Below are 27,253 nucleotides of genomic sequence, written 5' to 3' on the forward strand. Positions count from 1 at the left end.
ACTATTACACACTCAGACATGAGGAAGTGTTCATGTGTATGACTGTGTACGTGACAAATAAAAATTTGAATTTGTTCAGTAAACATTTCTCGGCTGACAGTTGATGATGGAGGAGGCACAGAAACTGATGGAGCTGATAGATCAGAACAGGAAGTGAGAATTTTTCATTTACTTGACATAAAGTAAATCTGATGCATAATCTGAATTAACATATAAATCAAATAAATGGATGTGTGTTACTCTTGATGCAGCTCTGTTAAATAACACGTTTTGCTGTTGATACTTGAGAGAGATCAGCTATGCTGCAAACTGAAACTATGCTGCATGCAGTTTCTAGTTTTTCTAGTTTAAACTTCCATGAAGAACGTTTCCTTGGCAGTAAACACCAAACTTAAAAAACATTTTTGCTTCTCACGAACATGATGGAAAAAAGAGGAGAACTAATGCTAATTTTAAGGACCAGCTCAGGATCACTACTTCTCACCTGTGTTCATGGCATAAACATTATAGGGATATTACAGAAACTGCTGCAGTTTACAATATAGTTTTGGTAACATTTAGTTATGTCTGTGTCCCTGAATTCATTTAATTCTAATCTGAAGAACTTTGTCATGTCTGCAGATAAATGATGGTCTAGTAATTGTCACAGGCTGGGTCTCCGACCCAGCACTCTGAGTTTTCTTTGTATTTTTCTTATTTTTTTTTTGTTATTAGTTTTTGTGTTATTTCCTATCTGTCTTTAGTTTGGGTTGTTATTGTTTATTGTTCCTTGGTTTTCTATGTTTTGGGGTTTTGGGATTTATCATCATGTATTTAGGTCTGTTAAGTTTGTGTTGCCATGCTTAGTTTTAGTGTTCCTGTTTTATTTTGACAGTGTCTTGTGTTCCTTGTTCATTATAGTTAGCTTTCCTTTCTTGGTCCTGTCATTAGGGTTATGTCTGTCAGCTGTTCCCCCATGTGTCTCCACTTCCACTGATCACCTCATGTGTGTATTTAAGCCTTCTGTTTTCTGCTTGTCATTGTCGGTTCGTCTGTTTATTTGACCTCAGTCTTAGTTACGGTTTTCGTCTGTTATGTATTATTAGTCTTAGTCATGGTCTTTGCTTGTTATTTTCCACCACAGTCATAGTTTGGGTTTTGGTCTCAGTACCGTTTAGTATTTTGTTTCTTAGTGTCTTGTCAGTTTACTTTGGTTTCCTGGTTTACTTCTGCCGTCATCTAATAAAGGATCACTTTTCTGTTCAAACTTGAACTCTTAATCCTCATCTGCTTTAGGGTCCTGTTTCCATTACACACCGGCGCACCCCGCCGTGACAGTAATAAAGTCTATTACTTCTGATGGTATTATAGGTACTCTTGGTGTGCCTGACAGTTTTACCTTGGGCTTCCTTCTCTCACCCCAGCTGGTCTCAGCAGATGGCCATGGCTCCCTGAGCCTGGTTCTGCTGGAGGTTTCTTCCTGTTAAGGGAAGTTGTTAGTACCTCCAGCACTAAATCAGTTCACTATGAGAAGTAGTTTTCTAAGATATTGTCAGATTAGGGAACCCTTATGTGAAAGGGCACACCAAATATTAGTAACCACCACTGAAAAGACTCACCTCTGCTTTTGAGCCCAGATCTAAAAATGTCTAAAATCAGCTGGTTCATAGACCTCAGATTCATATTGAAACTGACAGTCTGTAAAAGTTTCATGTCATTTTATGGAAATGTGTGAAAATACTGTAACAGGTACTGGAGCAAATTACTTACTCCAGTGAATAATTAAGTAACGTACTGGATTACTTTTAAGAAAAAACATCCAGTAATGTGTAATACACTACTTTGTTTTTGAGTAACCACCCTAACGCATCATGTGAACTTTACTCTGACTCAGTCTGAGCAGTCAGACGGCATATTTTTGGAGTGAACACATGAAGGTGTGGCCCACACACACACACACACACACACACACACACACACACACACACACACACACACGTACACACTGTCTGTTACACGCTTTGACATAATATCTGGTTGGAATCCTTCTCTAAAGCTCGATGCTCATGTGAACACTGTGCTAAGAAAGTTGACATGACTCTCAAAGTTCAAGCCTCTTCTGTCCAAATGCAACCTCGAAATATTAATGTACAATAACTTTCCTTATGTAGATATTATTTTCGGGTACAGGATTTTAAACATGCTGAAAATGTTCATGCGTTTGTGAAAGATATTTTCATCTATTCTTCTCTATTTTCTTTGCATACACTGACCCTGAACTGAGCTGGAGCTTCTCTGCTTCTTTTTATTTTACCGTCACTCCAGTAAAACCCGAATATCGACTTCTTAACAAGAGACTGATTTTATCTGATTGTTTCCAGTTAAAGTAACGATCATTGTTTCATCAGGTTAATGATCAGTGTCTAAAGTCTCACACATATTCATTTAAACCATTTATCACAGTAACAAATGTTTCAGTGCAGAGATACTAACTGATAACCTGAGTGGATTCAGTTCATCAATAATCTATAATCATGTGTCTTCAAACACAAGAGTGATCAAAGTTTGTCCTGAAATAAGAGCTGAACATCGGGTCCAAACATCACACAGCAGAAACAAACAGTCAAATTTTTAAAGGAGGAAACAAACAAACTTACAGTTTCTTCAAACACACACACCAACAACAAGCTCCACTCCACACCTGGAGACTAAACACGGACAAGTGAGTGAAGCGGGACTCCACCTGAAGCAGCACAGGTGGGAGGAGCTGAGCAGAAGCAGCAGCCGAGTTGATTTAACAACATCCTACGAGTTCTTGACAAAGAGACTGATGTGAAAAGTGAAGCTTCTTTCGTGTGTCTTTTCCCTTTTTCTTTCGTCTTCCGATTTCCTCTGAAGTCCACTCAGTCATTTTTGTTTTTACTTTCTTGCTTCATTCAACTCCTTTGAACTGCCATGAAATTTCTCACTAACCAACAGGTTCAGGAGACACTGCTTCACTTCACAAAGCCTTCTCTGACGTCTTGTGCAGACCAGGGACGTGCAGAGGGGGGGGGGGGGGGGGGGGGGGGCTAGAGGGGCTTGAGCACCCGCCCCTTTCCTGATGAGTGCCCAAAGTGCCCTTTTGTTGAGGCAACTTTTAAATTTTTTTAATTAATTTTTTAATGTGTGTGTGCGTGCAGAGTCTTGTCTGTGCCCATCAACAATAATATTTAACTATTAATCACAGTTTTGCTAAATAAAAGGATCTGGCTTGCATCAGTCACATGATCACATTTAACCAATGATCGCCCTCGACGGCAGAACGCGCTGGTTACGAGCCGGGAACGAGCTCACAAAGAGCACGCGCATTTTTTGCAGTCCGGAGCTGCAGGAGAAACACAAGTTAACTCAGAGACACAGACTGATGCGATAAAACCAGTAAGTAGGTGCACAGCGTGCACTGTAGTGTGTAGCACACAGGAGTATTAGCTTATTACGTACACGTTGGTAAGCTGTCTTGTTGCAACTGACGAACTGAAACAAACGAGCGTGCTGTGTGTGCAACAGCGCGACAAACATTACCTGTCCTTTTATTAACTACACAGGTAGTGCTGGTCACAGCTGCTGGCTACCTGTGTAAGGCTGTCATGGGTCTGTAGCTCTGTCACCGTTTTAGGGAACATATTTAGTTTTAAAGTAAGTTTCTGGGCATTTCCTGCCTTTCTGGAGGGATTATATTTCACTAAAAAACGATCTAATATGCATGTCCACATAATAATTATTATAATTATAATATATTAAAAAACACACACTGTATTTTAAAGAACATACATTAAGAAGCAGATTATATTAGATTTATATTTTAAATAAGACAAAAGTTGGATTTTACAGCAGTAAAATGATTGTATCTCTACAGTTTAAACATGTAATAAGCTTTGCCCTGCACAGAGTGGATAGTGAAACAAATGGAATCATCATAAATACATTATTTCATATTTATTACTTCCCCCTCCTCATTGCTTTATTATTGTAGCTCTAGTAATGAATAATAATGTAAGGATTCTGGATCAGCACCATGATGCCCATAGTATATACAGTATTCTGAAGAAGGTCTAACATGTCACTGTGTGTGCGTGCATGTGTGTGTTTTATTTAGATGGATTTTTAAAAAAAATATTACTCATGATATAACATTGTGCAGACATGGCTGGTAAGGACATGAGGAGGAAACAGCAGGAGCTGTGTGAGGCTACTAAAGGCAGGGCTATAACATTTTTCTGTCATCATTTTATTATAGATTAAGTGCAAGAGTTGTTAGGTGTGGATAATTAGATTATAGTTTATTGCAATAGCAAGTTGTGCCTTGTTCTCACATAGACAGCAAGTGGAGAGTGATATATGAAATGATGGGAAGGAAGGAAGAAGAGAAGCAACGAGTGATTCACAGGCAGAGCCGAGTTTATGTCACAGTTTTTTGTTGCCTTATGGTTCCAAGCGCTGTCACCAATCTTTGCATTTTGTTATTATCTCATGACACTTGTTTAATCAGCTACCATCTCTCCTATGGACTTTTTAATGTCTACAGTCTCAGATCAACACGGCCCTGCCCTTCCCATATTAGATTCTTGATGAATGTGTGTTGTTGTTATTCAGCCTGGTTCAATGTGCCCCTTTTTAACTTTGAGCACCCGCCCCTTTAAACCTCTCTGCACGGCCCTGGTGCAGACATGATCCCAGAAAGAAATCAAATCAAATTTACTGTCATTCTGTGTCTCTACATGAATAGAAAACACTTATTTGGAGTAAACATATCACTGTTGGTATCAGTGTGAGTGTCAGCAATCAAAGGAAGGTGCGTTCACACTGAGCTTTGATTTCAGTGGAGGTGGACATATTTAAATATCATCATGATATGTGAGAACTAAGTAGAAGTATTTGTGGTTAAGACCGACTTCAGGTCTATGAAGAAGGATCACTTTCATTGGGGAACATCATAATGACAACCTATCTTGCACACTGTGAATAATCAGGAGTCACCCTGATGTCCTTCAGCTGTGTAAACATAAACAAACTAAAGTTGTGACGGTCCCCGTGCCTCACCGGATGATTCCGTGTTGGGCAACATGTGTTCTTGTGCTCTCTCTCTCTCTCCCTCCGGTCACACCTGTGCTCATCATCACACCTGGCGCTGGTTACCACAATCAGAAGGGCTTTTTAAGATGGCAGACCTACACTACTCGTCGCTGGAACGTTGAGTCACCTGCGTTAGTGCTTCAGCAATCTGCCTAAGTCTGTGAGTTTCCTTGTGATCTAGTGCTGATTGGATTTTCTGTGTGTGTGCGTAGATTCCCCCCGGACCCGTCCCTGTACCCCCGAGTGAGCGAAAGGAGCGACTGGAGTGGGAAAAGAGTGAGACTGTTGGCTGAAAGAGCAGAGTGTGGTTTTGGACCCTTCCCCCCTGGAGCCCCGGACACCTTCCCCGAGCACCTTGTATATGCATAATCACCCGGTGACACCACTGTAAATAAACGTATTGTCAGTTTCTGCAAAGGTCTCCTGGTCTGCGCCTGAGTCCGTTTACAAAACCATGTCAAAAGTGACCTTAAAGTGAAACGGGGACTCAGGGGTTGGTAAGGATTGTGGTGTGTTGCATGTGCGGCTGGCAGCTTGTGAGCTGCATGCGTGGTAGATAAAATGGCTCAAAACAACACTCTCTGGACCCGCCGTGTCTCATTCACACCACAGTGGTGCCGAAACCCAGGAAGTCGCACGGCGGGCCTGCAACCGATCCTGAGGAAGGAACTGGCCCAGAGGGTTCCCGAAATGGCATCTACCCAGCGGGAGCAGGTGGCGGAGGTGCGCCGCCAACAGGAAGAGCTGTGGAAGGAGAGCGAATGCCACCTGGGAAGGATGGCGGAGATGCCGGCACTGCTGCACGCCTGGGCAACCTCGCCGCCACCCCCACTGGGGTATCCTGATTGTGGGAAATAATCTTATTAACAACCTGATTCATGTTTTTTCCTGGATGACTACATGCTTCTATTCATCCATGACTAGCATGACCTGGATGACTGAGAAGCTCCAGTTTCTTTGTGAAGACTCTGACCACTGAAGCATTTAAGCATGAAAGGGCTCTTAACTCGAGGATGAACCAGTGTGATGCTCATCTTTTTATACTTGCACTGACATCACTCATTTTTATGCTCTGCTTTTTTGTGTTCAAGCTTTTTGTTGTCTTTTTGGTCTTTTTTTAGCCATACTTAAAAAAACATCTGAATTTCATTTAGAACTGAGATTCTAAGTTGTAAGCAGAAATCTTATGCACAGCCAGAAACATGTTTCCCCACTTTCACAATGCTGAGGTGACAAATCCACAACCCCCAACAAATGGTTTGTTACACGTGGGTGTGAAGGGCAAGCTTTTCTTACACAGCCTCACACACAGTAGATTTTTAAAGTTTTTGGGTACAGGGGTTTAGCCGCAGATGCAACATCCACTTTTGATAAAGATCACTCCACCTGTTTATTTCTTAAGAAATTAAGCATCTTTATTAAGCTCTTATTTATACATGTCTACACAATAATAGACACCGCGTGCTCTGAGACATTATAGTCTTCTACTTCTGCTTCCATCGGTTTGCATTTTAAACTCCCAACCTTTCAGTTTGTTATGAACGACTTTATATCACAAAATGTTAGAAATATAAAGTGAACCATGCAACTTTTTTTATTATTTTCTGTTTGATGGAAGGACTTAAGACACGAGTTATTTAAACAATTCTAAATGACAGTGTGATGGCCATAGCACTTTACGTGGGCCAAATGTGTTAAGGATAATGTTTATCAATGTAAAATTGCAAAGAACCTTTGAATAGATTATAACATTTTGTAAGCAGTTACCTCAGAAGCTGTACTGGTAGATCTATGTATGTAAGGTAAAACTATCCACAGTACTTCCACTTAAGTAGCTAAACACATAAAGTCACCCTTACCAATAATCCGCTGCTCCTTGAAAAAGTAGCACAAACAGACAACTGACTGAGCAATGATAAGTAGAGCTACCCGAGGCCGAGACTCAAGCAGAAGAAAATTAAAAGTTGTTGTTTTTGTGGCTCGAAAAATTAAAGAAAGTATGTTTAATAATTCAACAAGACCCGCACCTTCAACACATGTACATTCAAATTTTGGAACAGGCTCAACATTGCTGCTGTTCAATAGTTTTTATCCGTTCGAAAAAGTCATTTTACGGCTTTAATGTTTCCAGCTGATAAGGAGAATGAGTGCATTTCAAATGTGCGTCCAAAGGCTTTAAACATCTGCTTTGTCTGTAACGACAGTATCAAACTACAGAGCATTGTTTTTACTAAAATTCAACATTTTCCGATGAAAATTTGGCTACTTTTTTTTTTTTTTTTTTTACTGTAACACGCAGCTCAACGCCATTTTTAGGATATTCTTGGTGATCACATTTTTTCATATTTATGCTTTTGGCACTGAGGGTATCTAATACGCATGTTGTCACTGTGTTTGTACTACCAGCTGTGAGGGCTCTGCTTTTGCTTTGAGCAGTCTGTTTTTATTTTGTCTCGTGAGTGTGTGTGTTTTTCAAACAAGATCCTCGTCAGTTTGATTTTGTTACCACAAACTTTGTGTGAAATTCACAACAGAGGTAAAGAGATTTAAACACCCCAGTTTAAGGAGACAGGCAGGGGATGAACCAGCTGCACAGGGCTGGTGAAGCAGAGAGTGTCCGGGGGAAATGTGCAGCAGAAGCAGAGGGAACATTTTACAAGATGATAAATGGCAGATTTAGGTGATTAAGGATTTGTTGACAAGATTAAAAGACACGTCCGTCAGAGTTCAACAACATTACAGTTTGATTAAATAAAAAGTTTTTAAACTACACAAGGGTCATTTTCTTCTCTGATAGTAAGCATATTGAACATGTCAAGAAAGAAAGAGTATAAAGAAAATAGTAAATGTGTGTCTAATTAAACTCTTCCTGTGAGCCTTATATCATCCTTTAATACAGTGGGGCAAAATAGTATTTAGTCAGCCACCGATTGTGCAAGTTCCCCCACCTAAAATGATGACAGAGGTCAGTAATTTGCACCAGAGGTACACTTCAACTGTGAGAGACAGAATGTGAAAAAAAATCCATGAATCCACATGGTAGGATTTGTAAAGAATTTATTCGTAAATCAGGGTGGAAAATAAGTATTTGGTCAATAACAAAAATACAACTCAATACTTTGTAACATAACCTTTGTTGGCAATAACAGAGGTCAAACGTTTACTATAGGTCTTTACCAGGTTTGCACACACAGTAGCTGGTATTTTGGCCCATTCCTCCATGCAGATCTTCTCGAGAGCAGTGATGTTTTGGGGCTGTCGCCGAGCAACACGGACTTTCAACTCCCGCCACAGATTTTCTATGGGGTTGAGGTCTGGAGACTGGCTAGGCCACTCCAGGACTTTCAAATGCTTCTTACGGAGCCACTCCTTTGTTGCCCAGGCGGTGTGTTTTGGATCATTGTCATGTTGGAAGACCCAGCCTCGTTTCATCTTCAAAGTTCTCACTGATGGAAGGAGGTTTTGGCTCAAAATCTCACGATACATGGCCCCATTCATTCTGTCCTTAACACGGATCAGTCGTCCTGTCCCCTTGGCAGAAAAACAGCCCCATAGCATGATGTTTCCACCCCCATGCTTCACAGTAGGTATGGTGTTCTTGGGATGCAACTCAGTATTCTTCGTCCTCCAAACACGACGAGTTGAGTTTATACCAAAAAGTTCTACTTTGGTTTCATGTGACCACATGACATTCTCCCAATCCTCTGCTGTATCATCCATGTGCTCTCTGGCAAACTTCAGACGGGCCTGGACATGCACTGGCTTCAGCAGCGGAACACGTCTGGCACTGCGGGATTTGATTCCCTGCCGTTGTAGTGTGTTACTGATGGTGACCTTTGTTACTTTGGTCCCAGCTCTCTGCAGGTCATTCACCAGGTCCCCCCGTGTGGTTCTGGGATCTTTGCTCACCGTTCTCATGATCATTTTGACCCCACGGGATGAGATCTTGCGTGGAGCCCCAGATCGAGGGAGATTATCAGTGGTCTTGTATGCCTTCCATTTTCTGATGATTGCTCCCACAGTTGATTTTTTCACACCAAGCTGCTTGCCTATTGTAGATTCACTCTTCCCAGTCTGGTGCAGGTCTACAATACTTTTCCTGGTGTCCTTCGAAAGCTCTTTGGTCTTGGCCATGGCGGAGTTTGGAGTCTGACTGTTTGAGGCTATGGACAGGTGTCTTTTATACAGATGATGAGTTCAAACAGGTGCCATTCATACAGGTAACGAGTGGGGGACAGAAAAGCTTCTTACAGAAGACGTTACAGGTCTGTGAGAGCCAGAGATTTTCCATGTTTGAGGTGACCAAATACTTATTTTCCACCCTGATTTACGAATAAATTCTTTACAAATCCTACCATGTGAATTCATGGATTTTTTTTTTCCACATTCTGTCTCTCACAGTTGAAGTGTACCTCTGGTGCAAATTACTGACCTCTGTCATCATTTTAAGTGGGGGAACTTGCACAATCGGTGGCTGACTAAATACTTTTTTTCCCCACTGTATGTTTGGTGTTACAAACTTGAAGAAGCACAGAAAAGATCATCGGACATTAATCTAATCAGTTTTCAGCCTTCATTCATATTGAAAAGTTGAAATCTTCCCTGCTAGACCCAAGTGCAGCGTTTAACACCGTTGGCCAGAACATTTTATTACAGCTATTATTAAATGGAGAGTGCTCTTCACACACTGAGGTTAATTATGAAGCTCCACAGGCTTCTGTGCAAAGACCAGTTTTGTTTACATTATACGCGCTTTAGAAGGCATAGCATAGCATACATTTTCACTGCTATGCATAAGATACCCGCTTTTATTGGTTAAACTGCCGGGATGTCTTAGACACATAATGAGCTTTAATTTTCTGCTTCTAAGTTCAGATAGAACTGAGGTTATTGTAACGGGGCGTAAAAATCTTAGAAACACTGTGGCTAACAAGATCCTTACTCTGGATGGCATCGTCTTGAGCCGCCTGTTGTAGTGATTTGGCACATTATAAGTAAAATTGAAACATACAATCCCATAGCACAACATCAACATTTATTTATACCGTATTTCCCAGACTACAAAGCGCACCTGAATATTAGCCACACAAGCTAAAATCAGGGGAAAATCCTGTTTTGTACATACATTAGCCGCACCTGACTAAAAGCCGCAGGTGTTTCAATGATGACTTATCATATGTAAGAGAATATGCACAAAGGGAATTGTCAGGAAAGAGATGGCTGTTTGGAGACACACCCCTTTTATTAATATTTTGAAAAACAAGTTGTGGGTACATATTTGCATAACCTTTTAGGTATATGTACAAGTAGCGGTAATTACAAGTAGGAAACATGTACTGTGCTTCATAAATGAGTAACAAATGTAGTACATAACAATAACCTACAGCACACCAGAAAAATAGATTCAGACTACCTTTTAGGCTCAGGTGCAGTGACACGGCTTTAACAAGAAGAAAAGTCAGTCATTCACCACCATCTTTCTCTTCTTCCTGCGCACTAAAACCACCAAAGTCCTCTTCTCCAGTGTCGGATACGAACAGGCTCAGGGTGGCTTCATCATCCACTCTCAGCTTCTTTCCTTCGTTGTCACTTTCAAAACCAAAGAAATCCTCGTTGTCAGTGTCAGAGTCGAACACCCTCAGAAGGGCCGTGGCGGTGTCCTCCTCTCCATCATGCAGCATTCAGCCCTTCGAAATCCGTTGGTGATCATTGATGTTTTCACACTTTTCCACGCTGTCAGATTCCACCGGTGGAGTTGAGCATAACTTGCTTTTCGCAAGTTTATCGCCGCACATCATCCACGACTCCCGCTGAACGCGTAGCGCTACTTTGAAGTTTGTTTTTCGCGCTACTTGTACGGCACTATGTTGTCTGGCGGATGGACACGTGACCAACACACCACTCTTGAACCCCGATACTGTGTGTCTGATCACATGCCCTTCCGCCAGGCAACGTAGTGCCGTACAACAGTGGAACAAACAAAACAAATCGTCTTACGATATGACAAAAATCAGGGACAATCCATAGAAAAGCCGCACCTGACTAAAAGCCGCAGGGTTCAAAGCTTGTGGAAAAAGTAGCGGCTTATAGCCCGACAATTACGGTATACAAAAATAAAAATGCTTTTTCAGAAAAGAATTGTAACTTCACAATTCATCACCGATTACGTGGGTACATTTTTTTTTTTTTTTTAAATGCACTATATACATTGTTTGGTAAAATGCTGGTTACACGTTCTAAGAATGAAAAAATCAGTCTTTCAGAGAAAAAATTAGCAGCCCCCCTTTGTAAAACTCTGCGACCAACCGTAGCTGTCTGATTTTCACCATGTCCAACCCTACCAGATTGTGGTATGCCTCGGCGATGGCGTCAAAGACTTTCCTTTCCGATTTCAGTTCGTGCAAGAGAGTTTCCGCCACCATGCAGACTTTGACGCCGTCCATTTTGATGTGGCGAGCAATCAGCAGCCGTTGAATGGATGGAATGAAACGAGGGGTGCGGAGTCTTTTTCGGATGCTGTAATAATTTTCAGCGTAAAAGTCATCCTCCAACACTCGCGAACACTCGTGCTGTTTCTGGTGGGGTTGATCAGACATACAACCGTTGCATGTGTCAGTGAGGTACTTGTTGATTACGAGGTTCACAAGATGATACACAGCAGTTTTCACGGTATCGATGAACAAAGAAGATGCCCAACCGTCAAGCTCGTCCGCTTGCTGCTGCTTTTCCAAGGGGCGATAGTAACCGGACGTGTCAGGTAATATTGTGCCCTCGTCCGCAGAACTTTCCTCCTCCTCCGCAGGGTGGCGCAGGGCTGTAGAGGCCATACTTCTCTCTGTTTTTGAGCTAAAAAAAAAGGTTTGAAGGAATGAGACGGCGGTCTTCTTTTTAAATAACAGAAGAGGGCGTGGTCTGGAAGTGGGTTGATCTTAAAGGGTGCGGGTAGGTGTGGCAGCTATTTTCAAAAACCGTAGAGTTGGCCACTGCGTCTCTAGCAGCTGTAACTTTGGAAAAGAACGGTAATTCCCATCTGTTGGGCTTGAAATTCTCCATGAAAATGGCATCTTCCAGCCCTTCTGCTCAATCAACCATCAGAGTGACAGAACTTGGTACATATTTGGTACTTGGTACCAGGGATACTGAGCAATCTTTAGTCTCTGAAGATTGTGAGATTCATAATGTTCCCGATGATGCTGACATCGTGCTTTAAATGTAGTTCTCCTGTGCTGACTGAAACGTGCATGTTTACAGCAGTTAACGTGCAAGAAAGTAGTCTTGCACAGTGGGATAATGGAGTGACAGGGTTCATCACAGTTGAAAACAGCTGTCCGTGTGCACAGGCCATCCTGAGATTCTAAAAAGATTTTCAGATTTTCAGAAGAAAGAACACGTTGCTCTTAGCAATACTGTCTAGAACATTTCTTGCTCCACCTCTTCTTCAACCCTGTCTGTTCCCTGCACGACTCCAGCCAGACATACAAAAAACCACAAAAGAAATCCTACTGAGTCCACATCACACACATGCACACGCAGCCTCACACACAAGAACACAAATACCATAAAACATCCATGCACGCATGCACGTACGAACTATTTACTCAATCCTGCAAGAGGAGTGTAGGATTTAAATGTATGTATGTAATTTAAATTTGTATAAGCTGTAGATGGTTTTTTTGGTTTGTGGCGACGACTACACGACAAAAAAAAGTTGTATGAGTCGGTGGAGGGGGCCCTCCGTGTTCTGATTACCAGCACCGACCTTTGCAGTGAGCAGCTTCGGTTACGTGCAGCCCGAGTTTTTCACCCGCGCTGAGGACAAAAAAAAAGAAAAAAAAAAAAAAAAGCAAATTGTGTCTCTCCTCCTTCCTATTTTTGAGAATGAAAAACTTTTATTTACCTCGCTCCTCCGTCCGATTGTCTGTAGCGGGGGTTTGAATAGGTATATTCTCAATCTCGGCTGTCGAGAAATAAAACAAAAAGAAAAAGATTTAAAAAAAAAAAAAAAACTTTCTAGCACACTTTATACCACTCCAAGTCGGGAGGGGCAGTATAGCATACTCTGCTTTTCAAATACGTTATTTTGTAGAAAAATTGATTACCTTCGGATTTAAAAGGTATTTTCCTGCAGTTCTCCTGGTATGCGATGACGAAAAATAACGTCGTCTTCTTCTTTTTGCTGCGGCGGCGGGGTCTGTATATTCTCGATTACCGCTGTCGAGAAATAAAACAAACTTTTAAAAATCCGCTCTGGGTCGGGAGGGGCGGTATAGCACACTCGGATTACTCCGTCACATCCTGTTATTCAACAAAATGGCGGATAATGCAACATATTGTTTACCTTCAGTTTTAAAACTTATTTCTCCGCAGTTCTCCCGGTATGCGGAGACGAAAATAACGTCGTCTTCTTGTTCTTTTTGCTGCGGCGGCGGCGGAGGTTCTGCGGGGAGGATGGCGTCTAAATCGCCTCGGAAAACGGCCGGATTTATGCTGCTACTCACCGCGCTATCGATAGCTTCTGTAAGTAAGTAACAGAGTTTCGTTGAAAAAAAAAAAAAAAAAAAGTCCATCTAAACTTATTTAAAAAATGATATATACTTATTTAATCGCACCGTAGTCCACTTGCGTGAAATCATTGATGTAGAAAAAAAAAAAAAGAAAGTAATCAAATTATTGACATCTCTGTTGATATATAATTTAAAGTCGTAAAGAAAAAAAGGCTTACCGGGGTGAGGTACAAATACTTCTGGCGAGATGGCCCTGGCGCTCTGATCGGCGGCGTTGTTTGAACGGAATGCTGACATAATATTCACGGATTCTTCCTCGCGATTGGTAGAACTGTCACAGTAGGGTTTGAGCAGATAACGGCTCTTTTGACTCCCCTCTCTCATTTTATCCTCGTCTAGCGAGGCATCTGTTTTTTCGCATCTTTCTCCTGACAATATTGTCAGTTAGAGAGGGTTTTTCCTCATCCTTCGGGTCTCTGTTTTGTGTGTGTGTGTGTGTGTGTGTGTGTGTGTGTGTGTGTGTGTGTGTTACTAAAGTGTTTGTCTGAAACAGATTCTTGTGTGTTTAGTTTGTGGGCGACGACTGTAACACTGTCAGGTTCACCCACTGTGAGAGAAGAGCAGTGACTGGAACAATCTGAGCTCATATTGTGAATAGAAGAAGAGAGAGCTGTGCCAACTGGAGCTCAGAAACATTAAGATTCATTAAACATTATGAAGAGAAGTAAACCAGTTAAACTAACTTAAAAGTCTGAATGATTAAGTTAAGTGTTTGCTCGTAGGGGGTCATCGACCTCATGTTTGTCACTGTGGGAACTTTGTGTCGACTAAATGCAACTTAAAGCTCGACGGCTGCCCAAATGTTTTAAAGAAGTTGATACATTCAAAAAGCTGTGACACTTGTTGCTCAACACTCCCGTGCAGTCGGGAGAGTTGGGGTATCCAATTTCCTTTTTTTTTGGGAGGGCTGTCTGTTTTCCACATTCTGCAACGGTAAAATACAACTTAGAGGCGGATATTTGTTTTACTTTATGGGCAACAGTTGTTCTTGCTCACCTCCTGTTGACAAAACTCACCTCATGGTTTAAACTCAACTCTGAGAAATAAAAACTCTTTCCCACAGAGGGGGGTGCTTTAATAAACTTATTCGAATATGAGCTTTTTTTTTTTCCACTAAGGCTTATTTTATGGGGAGATGTACGAAATTATTTACCGGGTTACAAGCAATGATAATATCGGCTGTTGACTCCTCAGCGTCATCATTTTCTGTCTATTGAGAAAACCCATTGTAAAAGTAATGAAGAAAAAAAAACTACCGCTGTCTCTCTCCTCCTTGACCCGCGGTGTGTGTGTGCGAAACAAGATCGCCTGTCATGGCAATTATGGTTTGTTTTTCAGTCCCTTGTAAAAAGGGACTCTCAAAAGGAAAAGTAGTATTCAAAGAAAAGTATTCACTAAGGGATATTTATTCGTTTTTACACATACGGGGTAGGCAGCCTGTAGGTTACAAGCAGATAGAAAGTTCTTCTTTTCATCACAAGCTATGGTGTAGCCTAAAAATGCAATTTGTTGCTAGACAGATCATCTTAAAGGTTTTTTACTGCGTCTGTATTATAGGAAAATAAAATACTATTGAAAGAAACGGTTCTCTACAGGAAGTCACTCTTTTTTTCCCATTACAAGCGCCGGTGCAGCTTAAGTAAAATTACATCCGCTATTGTAAAAAAAAAAAAAAAAAAAAAAGAAAGGATCCATCTTGCGTCTGTGCCTAGAAATTGTGACGGCCTCCTCTCTGCTTTTATTCTCCTCCCCTGCCGCAGACCCTCCCTCCCTCTAAAAACTTTTTTCTTTTTTTTCCAACAACAGGTGGCGCAACAGGTGGCGCCCTTAGAGGATCGAATTACACACTTCCGGGGGTTTCCCCCTCCCTTCTCCGGATGCAATTCGTCACGCTTAGGGGATCAAATTACACACTTCCGGGGGGGGGGAGGTCAAAAGGTCATGATTAGGGTCATCAATCAAATCGGATCAAATTTTGTCATAAGCTGTATGGGAGTATCTCTCTTATATCTAATGAATATATCTCTACTTGCAGGCTCTGTTCCTTAAGCCTTCAAACGCGCTGTTGTCCAGCCCGTTCTTAAAAAAAAGGAACCTTGATCATAACGATCTTGGGAACTATAGGCCGATCTCTAACCTTCCATTCCTGTCCAAAACACTGGAGAGGATAGTTCTTTCACAACTCCAGCCATATTTGGATGAGAATGCCATTTATGATAAATTTCAGTCTGCTTACAAACCCTGTTATAGTACTGAAACGGCCTTGCTCAGAGTCCTCAATGATCTCCTTCTGATTGCTGACTCCGGACGCTCTTCAATCTTGGTCCTACTAGATCTATCCTCGGCCTTTGATATGGTAGATCATAACATCCTATTAGCAAGGCTTGAACATGCAGTTGGCATTGGAGATGCCGCCCTAGATTGGTTTAAGTCATACCTCTCTAATCGGTCCTTCTCGATCAATTTTGACCCTTATTTCTCCTCTGCTGCACCTGTTTCCTGCAGCGTGCCTCAAGCATCTGTCTTTGGCCCCCTGCTCTTCTCACTGTATATGCTCCCCTTAGGCGCAATCTTTGAGAAATATAACATCGCACATCATTGTTATGCCGACGACATACAGATGTATTTCAAGCTAACTGATGATCCCTCTATGTACGGCTTTCGCGAGTACATGCGTGAGGTCAAAAATTGGCTCGCAGGTAACTCTCTTATTCTAAACAACAGGAAAACGGAAATTATCGTCTTTGACAGTAGAGTCCCCCATAGCCAACTCCATGACGCCCTCGGTTCCTTTAACAGTTTCCTCACTGACACTGTTAGTGACCTGGGTGTATTTTTGGATAGCTCTTTTAAGTTCGATAAACAAGTGTCCTCTGTTGTTAAATCTTGTTTCCATCAATTGCGTCTTATTAGCCAGACATTATGTTCCACATAGGGACCTTGGAAAGCTTATCCACGCCTTTGTGACATCTAGGTTGGATTATTGCAACTCACTTTACTTCGGTCTAACTCTACTCTCCTCCATAGACTCCAAATTGTTCAGAACGCAGCTGCTTGTCTCCTTACTGGTAGTGGGCGGCGTGTCTCTATTACCCCTGTCCTTGCTGATCTGCATTGGCTTCCGGTTAAGTACCGCATTCAATTCAAAATCCTGCTGCTTACCTTCCGAATTATTAACAATATAGCGCCAAGCTACCTCATTGAGCTACTTAGATCATACACCCCTACTAGAGCATTAAGATCATCTTCCCAGTCACTCTTGGTACTGCCGAGATCCCAGCTGAAGACTAGAGGTGACCACCAAATTTTTTTTTTGACTGTTTTATCCTCTACACTTAGCCTTCTTTTATGCTTTTATATGCAATTCTTTTGCCTTCGTGTCTTTTAATGCCATTCAACGTGCTAGCACGTTTTGGTACCTTGCCATAACCCTCATCCTTCCCTTTTACTTCATCTTACCCTCTTGCATGTTAAGCACTTTGGTACACCACTGGTTTTTAAATGTGCTATATGAATAAAGTTTGTTGTTTGTTGTTGTACCAAAAAATATACCTCTTAGCAATGCACTGGGACGTCGTGTTTCTCCAAGCATGACATCCCGGTGCATTTCAGACCCAGCAACACGCTCAGACAAAAACTGGTTCACCCGAAAGACAAAACTCCAAAACACAGACTTAACAATGTGGTGTATGCTGTACAGTGCAGCGAGGAATGCCCAGACCTCTACATTGGAGAGACCAAACAGCCACTTCACAAGCGCATGGCACAACACAGAAGAGCCACCTCCACAGGACAAGACTCAGCTGTCCATCTGCATCTTAAGGATAAAGGACACTCTTTCGAGGACAGATGGTTTGAAAGAGGAGTGAAAGAAGCCATATTTGTCCACTGTGAGCGACCATCTTTAAACAGAGGCGGGGGTTTACGACACCAACTCTCTGCCATCTATAATCCAGTTTTGAGATCCTTCCCAGACGCCTTAACGCCCACTCACATCCTGGGCCATCTGATCTCAGGAATTCGCATGATAAGGTGGGGCCAGGTTTCACAATGAGCTCACCCAAAACACTGGCTGATTGTGACCCACACCTGTTTTCACACCTTGGCTCATGTGATTAGAGGATCATCAGGGGGTCCTTTGTCCCTCTTTGGGGGGGGATACTCCCACTTTTGAGACTCTCCACATTTTGACCTTAGAACTGAAGAAGCTTCTCGGATGAGAGGTGGAACGTCTTCAAGCAACTCAAAGAAATCCAGACACTTTTCTTTCCAAGCTCCTTAGACCTCTTAACAATGCAAAGCTATCAGCACAGGTGTAAAAGTACACACAATATTTATTTAAGTAGAAGTACAGATACTAGTGTTGAAGAACACTCTAATAAAAAGTAAAGGCTCCTAAATGTCTTGAAATTAAAAAAGTAAAAAACAACTCATTGCAGGACAATTGTAACCTATTGTAATTAATAATATAATATAATTAGATGAGTATCCAAATGTTGTTCTAATGTAAATCCTACTTGTTCCCTTGAAACCGTTCTATATGACACAAGCAGTGAAAGAGAATCTTAAAAATAACTCTTTCCTGTTGTTTACATGGTAAAGGGTTTGGAAGTTGGGGGAAACCCTCAGAGCTTTTGTAGTGGCTCAGCATGGAGAACAGAATCACAGCTCACAATGATTTCTAATGTGAGCTTCAGTACAGGCTGTGATCAGCTGACCTGCTGCTCTTTGTTCATTTAAACAGCTGAACTCAACAAGATGGAAACAGATGTTTCACAGCTACCTTAGCTGATTTCCATCCCCTACGCTGACAGCACACTATCCAATCTTTATACTAGACAGGAGAACATTGGTATATAGATTGAACTGAGTGAATCAATCTAAGCATTATCAGCTGAAATGCAACAAATCTCTGCCACACTTGATGTAACTGAAATCTGGCCATGAACACCAATCGAACACAGAGCTTTACTAAACACTTTAAGGCTCATGTAGCCCCATTATTTTATATTGCACAGCTGCCTTGTGGTTTGTGTCACATATTTGTGTTTTTTGCCCAGAGATGTGCATCGTAGTATAGTTTTGGATTTGGACTGCCACACTCAGATACTAACAGACAGAAACAAAGGGAAGCTGTCTTCTCTGAAGATGGTCTGCCTGGATTCGTGATGACACCAGAAGGTCCAAACCTTTGAGACTGACTCTCCAAGAGAAAAACAGGCCTAAAAATGCTGCTGTTAGGACAGACCTTCCGAAAGTGTGGGGCCCGCCCCCTAGTGGGGGACACAGAGCCATTGCAGGGGGGGCGCGATATGAAAGGGGGGGGGGGGGACAAAACACTTGGACACTGCTAGCACGGGGTAACCCAAGCTAACCTGGTAACCCAACAAAAATTCCTCAGTATTTGAAGAACACAAACTTAGTGTGTTAGTTTGTTTTGCAGGACATCTCACAGTATGATACATCATTTATCCAAACACACCATATACAAATCCAATATTTCAATAAAGCCATAAGGTTACATTAGTGGAATATTTTTGTGAGCCCATTGAGCTAATGTGATGAAATCATAACTATATGTTGATTAAAGTCTAATATAAGCACAGTGCTGGTGTGCAGGGCTGTTATATGCTGCTGACATGTTATAAAGTGTTATGTCTATATCAAGCTTTTAACCTCATAATAAGCAGATATATTTCTGTGTTTGTCTTCAACATTCCGATCCTTAGAGATGATTTGATGTGTGGATCAACAGCTATCACTAATTGAAGCACTTTAAACCTGCACTGGAAAAATATCACTTTTGTTCCTCAGACTAAATTGTCAGCAGCTCATTAGCTGTGACGGAGGAGCAAAACATCCACACGTTAACTGCGACCGCTGAAGTTCGTCTGTGAAGCCAACAAGTATGAAATGATATGTGAAAAGGATATTTAACATTAACTGTACCAATGATGTTGTGTTTTAGGCACAGATTTATTTCAAATATTTGAGGGTGCCACATGGCCCGGGTTAGAATCCAACGTCCCTATCAAATAAAGCTGAAAAAGCCCCCCCACACATACACACAAATTTTTGAGCAGATGGCATATTAGGTTGTAATGTAATGAAATGTATGTTTAAATGTGTCAAGAACATTTATGAGTTGCAGTGAAAGGAAGTGCATGTAAATGGTAAAATAAACAGAACTTTCAGTTTATCTATTAATCGAAAATATGTTAATGACAAGAAACTATACTGTGTGAAAATAAACTGAATTTTCCATTTTATACGTGAATGAAATGCCTATAAATAGTATATAGAGTACACTGTAGAATTACAGAATCAACTTCTGTAATAAACAAAAAAAAAAATACACACACACACACACACACACACACACACACTCTAGCAGCAAATTACTGTTGGGTCTGTGTTTCCACAAGCCCCGCTAGTTTAGAGACTTATCATGAAGAAAACAAGACAGTCAGTGATCGATCGATTTACTTGCAAGGGAGGCCTCGTCGGTGTCTACCACAAAATGTCCCCAACGACGGCCTCCGCTTGGTGCCTTTTATTGGGAAAACCGTTCACACAATACACATCACAGCAAAGCAACACCCACATGGTTCTAAGACAAGGCACTATGTGTGTGTTATGTGAGAATGCGTGTTCCTGATCATAACTGTTTCTACAACATCCTGGTCATAAAGAGGGTAGTCTCCCCCACACCCAATGTATGGTTTACCATGGATAACACAGTGAAGCCATACAAAGGGTAGGAAGCTTACCAAACATCAGACCTTCACAAGAATGTGCTTGTGATAAAACACTACAGCCCCCCCAGAACCTCAAGAGGCTGGGGAGGGGGGACAAAGGAATTCCTTTCATCACAGAGTTAAAACAATGTAGAGATGGTAAGCATAAAAATGACACCATTTAACAATTCACTTTAACAATTACCACAATTCTTTTTTTAATGTATTCCCATTTTACAGTGAATGCAAAACTGTGAAATCCAGGCTTCTGCTGTATACCTGAGTTTTTTTATATCTCCAAATAACGTGGACGTTTCTTCTTGTAAAATAAATGAGAAAAGATGATTTACCACAGGGGTGTCAAAACTCCAAGTCCTTGAGAACTACCTTCCTACAGCTTTTAGATGTGTCCCTACTCCAACACAGCTGAATCAAATGGTTTGATTAGCTGTTCAGCATACCATCAAGTTTGGCAAAGGCCTGGTAACAAGCCATTCCTTTGATTCAGATGTGTTGGAAAAAGGATGTATCTACACTCAAAAAAAATGAAATGTACACTTTAATTAAAATTATTTTGTCAACAGGTTCCACGAAATTGCATTATGTTAGTTTAAAGCAAAAATCTTTAGTTCATCTAATTAAAAAAAACTACTTAAGATTAACAAGACATATTTAAGACTAACTAAATCAAGTTATGTTGTATGAACATAGATGATATATTTACAGGTTAGATAGTTTAGATTAGTTACTTCAACACATTTCTTATTTGTGGCAGTAAAATGTTAAATTTAAGTTATATTAATTCAAATATTATATTTTCAGCCACCTTGTGCTTTACTAATTAGTTTTACATAAATCTATTTTGTCAACAGGTTCCACACAAATGAATTAAGTACATCCAACTTATTTTTTTAAATTTCTTTTATTGCCAACACATTCAGTGAGCATTTGTGTAAACCCAGTCCAAAATAAAACACAACAGCTCATTAGGGTTAGTAATTAACAGTATGTAGACAGATGCAACATCAAGATTTTAAATTAAATGTCTGTATCTGCCAGAAATAGAAGAAAAAAAAAACATTGAAGACCACATAACACATTGATAAGATGACACTCAATTTGGTAAAGTAAATCCGTTGGGCATCTTTCTTTGCCTTTAGACAATAATTCTGATGGCAAAAGAGCCAAACGGGACAGGCAAAGAAAAAAAAAAAAAAAAATGATAAGATGACACTTGAGTTATGCACATGTGATGCTAGTAAGGTCTGGAGTGTTTTTTCTTTTAGTGTCTAAAATGAATAGCAAAGTAGCTATTTGCAATGATTGCTTAGGGTCAACAGGTTTGTGTAATGTCACATGTGATTATTTTACAGAGGAGCAATTCAGGGATAAGGTTGATATAGCCAATACATTTTCTTTAATTCATATTAACTGCAGAAGTCTTTATAGAAGTTTTGCTTCGATTGAAGATTTTCTGTATAGTCTGAGAGGCAAGTTTCAAATAATTGCTCTGTCTGAAACATGGTTCGATGAGAATAAGGGTTGTAATTTTTGTATTGAAGGATACGATTTGTACTTTGTGAATAGAATTAAGACAAAGGCAGGAGGGGTGGCACTTTTCGTTAATTGTGATTTGAAATGTAAAAAAGTTGAATGTATGTCTGTTGTTATGGATGATTTAATGGAGTCTGTGACAGTAGAATTGGATATAGAAAAGAGAAGTAATATAATTGTAACGTGTATATATAGGAAACCGGGATCACAGATTGAGTTATTTACAGAAGCAGTAGAAAATTTATTGAGTAAGGTTAAGGGAAATAAGACTGTATGTTTGTGTGGTGATTACAATATTGATCTTTGTAAAGTGACAAATGATAAGGCTTCGTCAGATTTTTTGAATTATTATATGGTAAAGGATTTTATCCTTTAATTATAAAGCCGAGTAGAATAACGGAGAAATCAGAAACACTAATTGATCATATTTTTATTAATAGTTTGGAGAATAATATTGAAAGTGGCCTCATCATAAATGATATAAGCGATCATCTACCAGTCTTTTTTATTTTCGATTTAAATATGAAAAGAAAGAAAGAAGCTAGTTTTGTGAGTTATAGAAGGTTAAGAAATGATGAAGCAATTAATAGGTTTAGACAAGATCTCATGGAAACGGACTGGAAGGAGGTTTATGTTAATGAGGTCAACATTGCATACGGAGTATTTCTAAATATATATTTGGCCTTGTATGATAAACATTGTCCATTGATATCATTTAAGCATAAGAAAAAGAATATAAATAGGAAACCTTGGATAACTAAGGGTCTTGCAAATGCGTGTAAAAAGAAAAATAATTTATATAGGGAGTATATAATATATAGAACTAAAAATGCGGAAATGAAATATAAACTATATAAAAATAAGTTGGTATTAATATTGAGGAAAGCTAAGAAAGATTACTATAATAAAGTTTTTCAGGAAAACAAAAATAATATTAAGGGCATTTGGAATATTTTTAAAGAGGTATTGGGTAATAAGAACACACCCAAAGTTCGGCCTAATTATTTTATTAATAATAATCAAGTTGTTAAAGATAAGACCGAAGTAGCAAACGAATTCAATTCTTTTTTTGTAAATGTTGGACCTATTTTAGCAAATCTAATCAGGAAAAATGATGATCCAGGAGATGAGGAAGCTTGGATAGGTGATAATAGAATGGTTAATTCCATATTCTTAGCCGATACTACCATAAAAGAAATAGTAGCAATCGTAAAAAATTGTAAAAATAAAAAATCTACTGATTGTGATGGTATAGACATGGTCATAATTAAAAAGACAATAGATTGTATAAGTACTCCTCTTTGTTATATTTTTAATCTTTCGCTACAGTCAGGAGTATTCCCTGACAGAATGAAAGTGGCAAAAGTAATACCATTATATAAATCAGGAGATAAGCATAGTTTTAACAATTATAGGCCAGTGTCTCTTTTATCACAGTTTTCAAAATTGCTAGAAAAACTCTTTGCACAAAGACTTGATAGTTTTATTGAAAAATATCAACTAATACATGAAAACCAATTTGGATTTCGTAAAAATAGGTCAACGGCATTAGCGTTGTTGACTTTTATTGAAGATATTTCATCTGCAACACATAATACACACACAGTGGGAGTATTTGTTGATTTAAAAAAAGCTTTTGATACGATACAACATTCTATTTTGATTTCTAAATTGTATAACTATGGAGTGAGAGGAGTAGCATTGAATTGGTTAATGAGTTATTTAGAGAATAGGTTGCAATATGTTTATTATTTTGGCAATACTTCTGAAAGACTGAAGATTGTATGTGGTGTTCCTCAAGGTTCTATTTTGGGACCTAAACTCTTTAATTTATATATTAATGATATTTGTGACGTATCTAAAAGGTTAAATTTGATTTTATTTGCAGATGACACAAATTTTTATTGCTCTGGAGAGAATTTGAAAGACTTGGTTGAAATTATGACTTCTGAGATGTTAAGAATAAAAAAATGGTTTGATGTAAATAAATTATCTTTGAATCGATCCTAATTGACTTGACTTAAATGTTATGCCATCAAGTAACACATTAGTATTATGTACGTTGAATAATAGGCACAATTATATGAGGTGCCGTAAGGGACATTATTACTGAAACGCTCTCACACACACTACTGAAACGCTCTCACACACACTACTGAAACACTCTCACACACACTACTGAAATTTTACCTCTCACACACACTACTGAAACGCTCTCACACACACTACTGAAACGCTCTCACACACACTACTGAAATTTTACCTCTCACACACACTACTGAAACGCTCTCACACACACTACTGAAACGCTCTCACACACACTACTGAAACGCTCTCACACACACTACTGAAACGCTCTCACACACACTACTGAAACGCTCTCACACACACTACTGAAACGCTCTCACACACACTACTGAAACGCTCTCACACACACTACTGAAACGCTCTCACACACACTACTGAAATTTTACCTCTCACACACACTACTGAAACGCTCTCACACACACTACTGAAACGCTCTCACACACACTACTGAAATTTTACCTCTCACACACACTACTGAAACGCACTCACACAAACTACTGAAACGCTCTCACACACACTACTGAATCGCTCTCACACACACTACTGAAACGCTCTCACACACACTACTGAAACGCTCTCACACACACTACTGAATCGCTCTCACACACACTACTGAAACGCTCTCACACAAACTACTGAAACGCTCTCACACACACTACTGAATCGCTCTCACACACACTACTGAAACGCTCTCACACACACAACTGAAACGCTCTCACACACACTACTGAATCGCTCTCACACACACTAATGAAAACCAAGAGGATTTCAATTGAACAGGAAGGCATTTTAGCTGCACAGGAAGGTGAGGAAAAACAAATAACACGTTAATGCACAGCTAACACCGCGGTGACGTCGACAACAGTCTGTTAGAGGTATAATTGAAAAATATTTTGCCTTCATCAGTGACTATCCAAACATTGTTGTAGGGTAGCAGCCTATTGCAACAAGTCGGGGCATCCTGGCTATGCTAGCTGCCCGTATAATCTGGAAAGACTGTGTCTGACAGTACCTCATCTACAATGAAATTACATCAGATCCTTGTCATTTTTTACATACTTTCTTTGTTTTTTGAGGTGAGAACCAATGAAGAAGATGTTGAAAGATTTTTTACTTGTGCTCTGCAATGTATTGGGGCGCTCCAAAATGAAAATTCGGACAATATCAGACAAGAGCGGCTTTATAGAGAGCTAGATGATCATACACGAACTCTATCAGAATTTCTTGCTGCTGTATCTCGATATGATCCCAATAATAGGGTTGCCACCAACCTACTACAATCCTTGTATAGATGCTTTTGCAGCTTGCTACATGAATATGATGCTAGACAGAGATCTGCTTATGTGACCCACAGATTGTTACCCCCAACCACCTTGAGTGGTCATCCAGGTCGGCCACGATACACTATATCTGCTGAACAGATTTCTCACTTTGTTTCCATTGGTATGACATGGCAGAGAATTGCATCATGCTTTGGAATAAGTCGAAGAACCCTGTACAGACACAGACAAACTTTGGGAGTTGAGCCATTAAGCTATGTGGATATTTCAAATCAAGAACTGAATGGCCTTGTGACGGATATCCTACAGAACACTCCAAATGCAGGGGAAGTATACATTCTTGGAAGTCTGAGATCTCGTGGCTTAAGAGTTCAACGTTGGAGGGTCAGACAAAGTCTACAGGAAGTGGATCCTATTGGACGTGCATTTAGACGTCGTCATGCGATAAGGCGAAGGATCTATAGTGTTCAGGCCCCCAACCACTTATGGTAAGTTCACTGGTTTGAAACAAATGATCAGGCCTTGTGTTTAAAAGTATTAACACAATACATCAAAATTAATGGTCCTTCATTCAAAACATTACTGAAGTTAATCTATATGATCAGCATAAGATAATAATAATAAAAAAATAACAATAACCAAAAAAACTGAAATTGATATAAGTATGTTAAATATTTGGGGGATTCATAGTACATCAATTTAGATGTTGTCTAATGTATATACTGTTGAGTTGTTTAATCCTTTATTTTACATCACAATTTTAATCTCTAACATCAATTGTGCCAGGTAAACGTAGTGTGGAAAAAGACATTTTATGCCACTGTGTGTATGTGTGTGCACGTGTGTGTGTGTGTGAGAGACAGAGGTGTGCTGTTGTTGAAGTAAATGTACAAAATGAAACCTCTAGTTTTTGTTTAAGTACAGGGTCAGGAATTCACTACTAAATAATATGAACAAACATGTGGAACTGTAGTAATGCTTTCTGATCTCTCAACAGGCATTTTGACGGCAACCACAAATTGATTAGATGGCGCTTGGTCCTGCATGGCTGTGTTGATGGCTTCAGCCGAACTATCATATACTTACGTTGCTTATCCAATAACAGAGCCTCAAGTGTCTTGTCATTATTTTTGGAAGGAATACAAAACTTTGGTTTGCCCTTAAGGGTCAGGTGTGATCATGGTATGGAAAATATACAGGTTGCTCGTTTTATGTTACAGAGAAGAGGAGTAGGCAGTGTTATTACAGGTGTTTCAGTACATAACCAAAGAATTGAAAGACTGTGGGCAGAACTCAACAGAGTTGTATCAAGACACTTTATAAATATCTTTAACTTTATGGAAGAACAGGGTATGTTGGATTCACTGAATGAGCTACATCTTTTTTGTCTGCATTATGTTTATTTGCCAAGGATTGAAAGAGCATTAACAGAATTTGTCAATCAGTGGAACAACCATGGTCTCTCTACACAAGGAGGACAGACCCCTCTTCAGCTGTGGCATACAGGTGTCACAAACAATGTGGGAATCCTGTCGTTTATAAATGACATTTTTCATGTTGATAACTATTATGGCGTTGATGAAGAAGGGCCATTACCAGAACTTCAAACAAACAATAATGTCAATATTCCAGCTATTGACATCAACATAAATGAGACTGCAATGAACATAATTCAACAAGTGAATCCATTAGAAAATGATGGAAATCATGGAATAGATGTGTTTTCTTCACTTTTACACCTTCTACATTAAATAAAATATTTTGCAAAAAATAAAAAAAAGATATATAAAAAAAACATTTCAGAAAACATATGTGATCGAAACTAACATATTGAAACCATTTTCTTTAAAATGATAAAATGACAGCTCTGTTGTCAAACAGAAACTGACACAGGCAGAAGAATAAACAGACACAAAGACAACCAAATCAAAAACCG

The 27,253-nt window shown here is 39.8% G+C and overlaps 2 protein-coding genes across 2 annotated transcripts in view; one reads left to right on the plus strand and one right to left on the minus strand.

Annotated features, from left to right (window-relative positions):
* The window catches only part of LOC146634776 (protein NLRC3-like), a 239,633-nt gene that overhangs the window by 85,611 nt on the left and 126,769 nt on the right, over positions 1–27,253 (minus strand). The window lies entirely within an intron of this gene.
* Positions 25,354–27,222, plus strand: LOC146634779 (uncharacterized). Its single transcript, XM_085349798.1, has 3 exons — positions 25,354–25,805; positions 26,315–26,837; positions 27,199–27,222. Exons 1-3 carry the CDS (start codon positions 25,483–25,485, stop codon positions 27,220–27,222), a joined length of 870 nt encoding a protein of 289 aa, XP_085205924.1. The 5' UTR covers positions 25,354–25,482.

The sequence above is a fragment of the Diplotaxodon limnothrissa genome, linkage group LG3 (assembly GCF_057381915.1).
Source record: "Diplotaxodon limnothrissa isolate DT_005_m linkage group LG3, D_limnothrissa_male_GT1.1, whole genome shotgun sequence".
In the NCBI taxonomy this organism is placed as follows: domain Eukaryota; kingdom Metazoa; phylum Chordata; class Actinopteri; order Cichliformes; family Cichlidae; genus Diplotaxodon; species Diplotaxodon limnothrissa.

Excerpts from the sequence above, each read along its gene's own strand:
- LOC146634779 (XM_085349798.1), top strand. The coding sequence starts at position 25,483 with ATGACATGGCAGAGAATTGCATCATGCTTTGGAATAAGTCGAAGAACC. Across the intron at positions 25,806-26,314 it reads CAGGCCCCCAACCACTTATG|GCATTTTGACGGCAACCACA; the intron begins GTAAGTTCACTG and ends ATCTCTCAACAG. Across the intron at positions 26,838-27,198 it reads ATACAGGTGTCACAAACAAT|AAACTGACACAGGCAGAAGA; the intron begins GTGGGAATCCTG and ends GTTGTCAAACAG.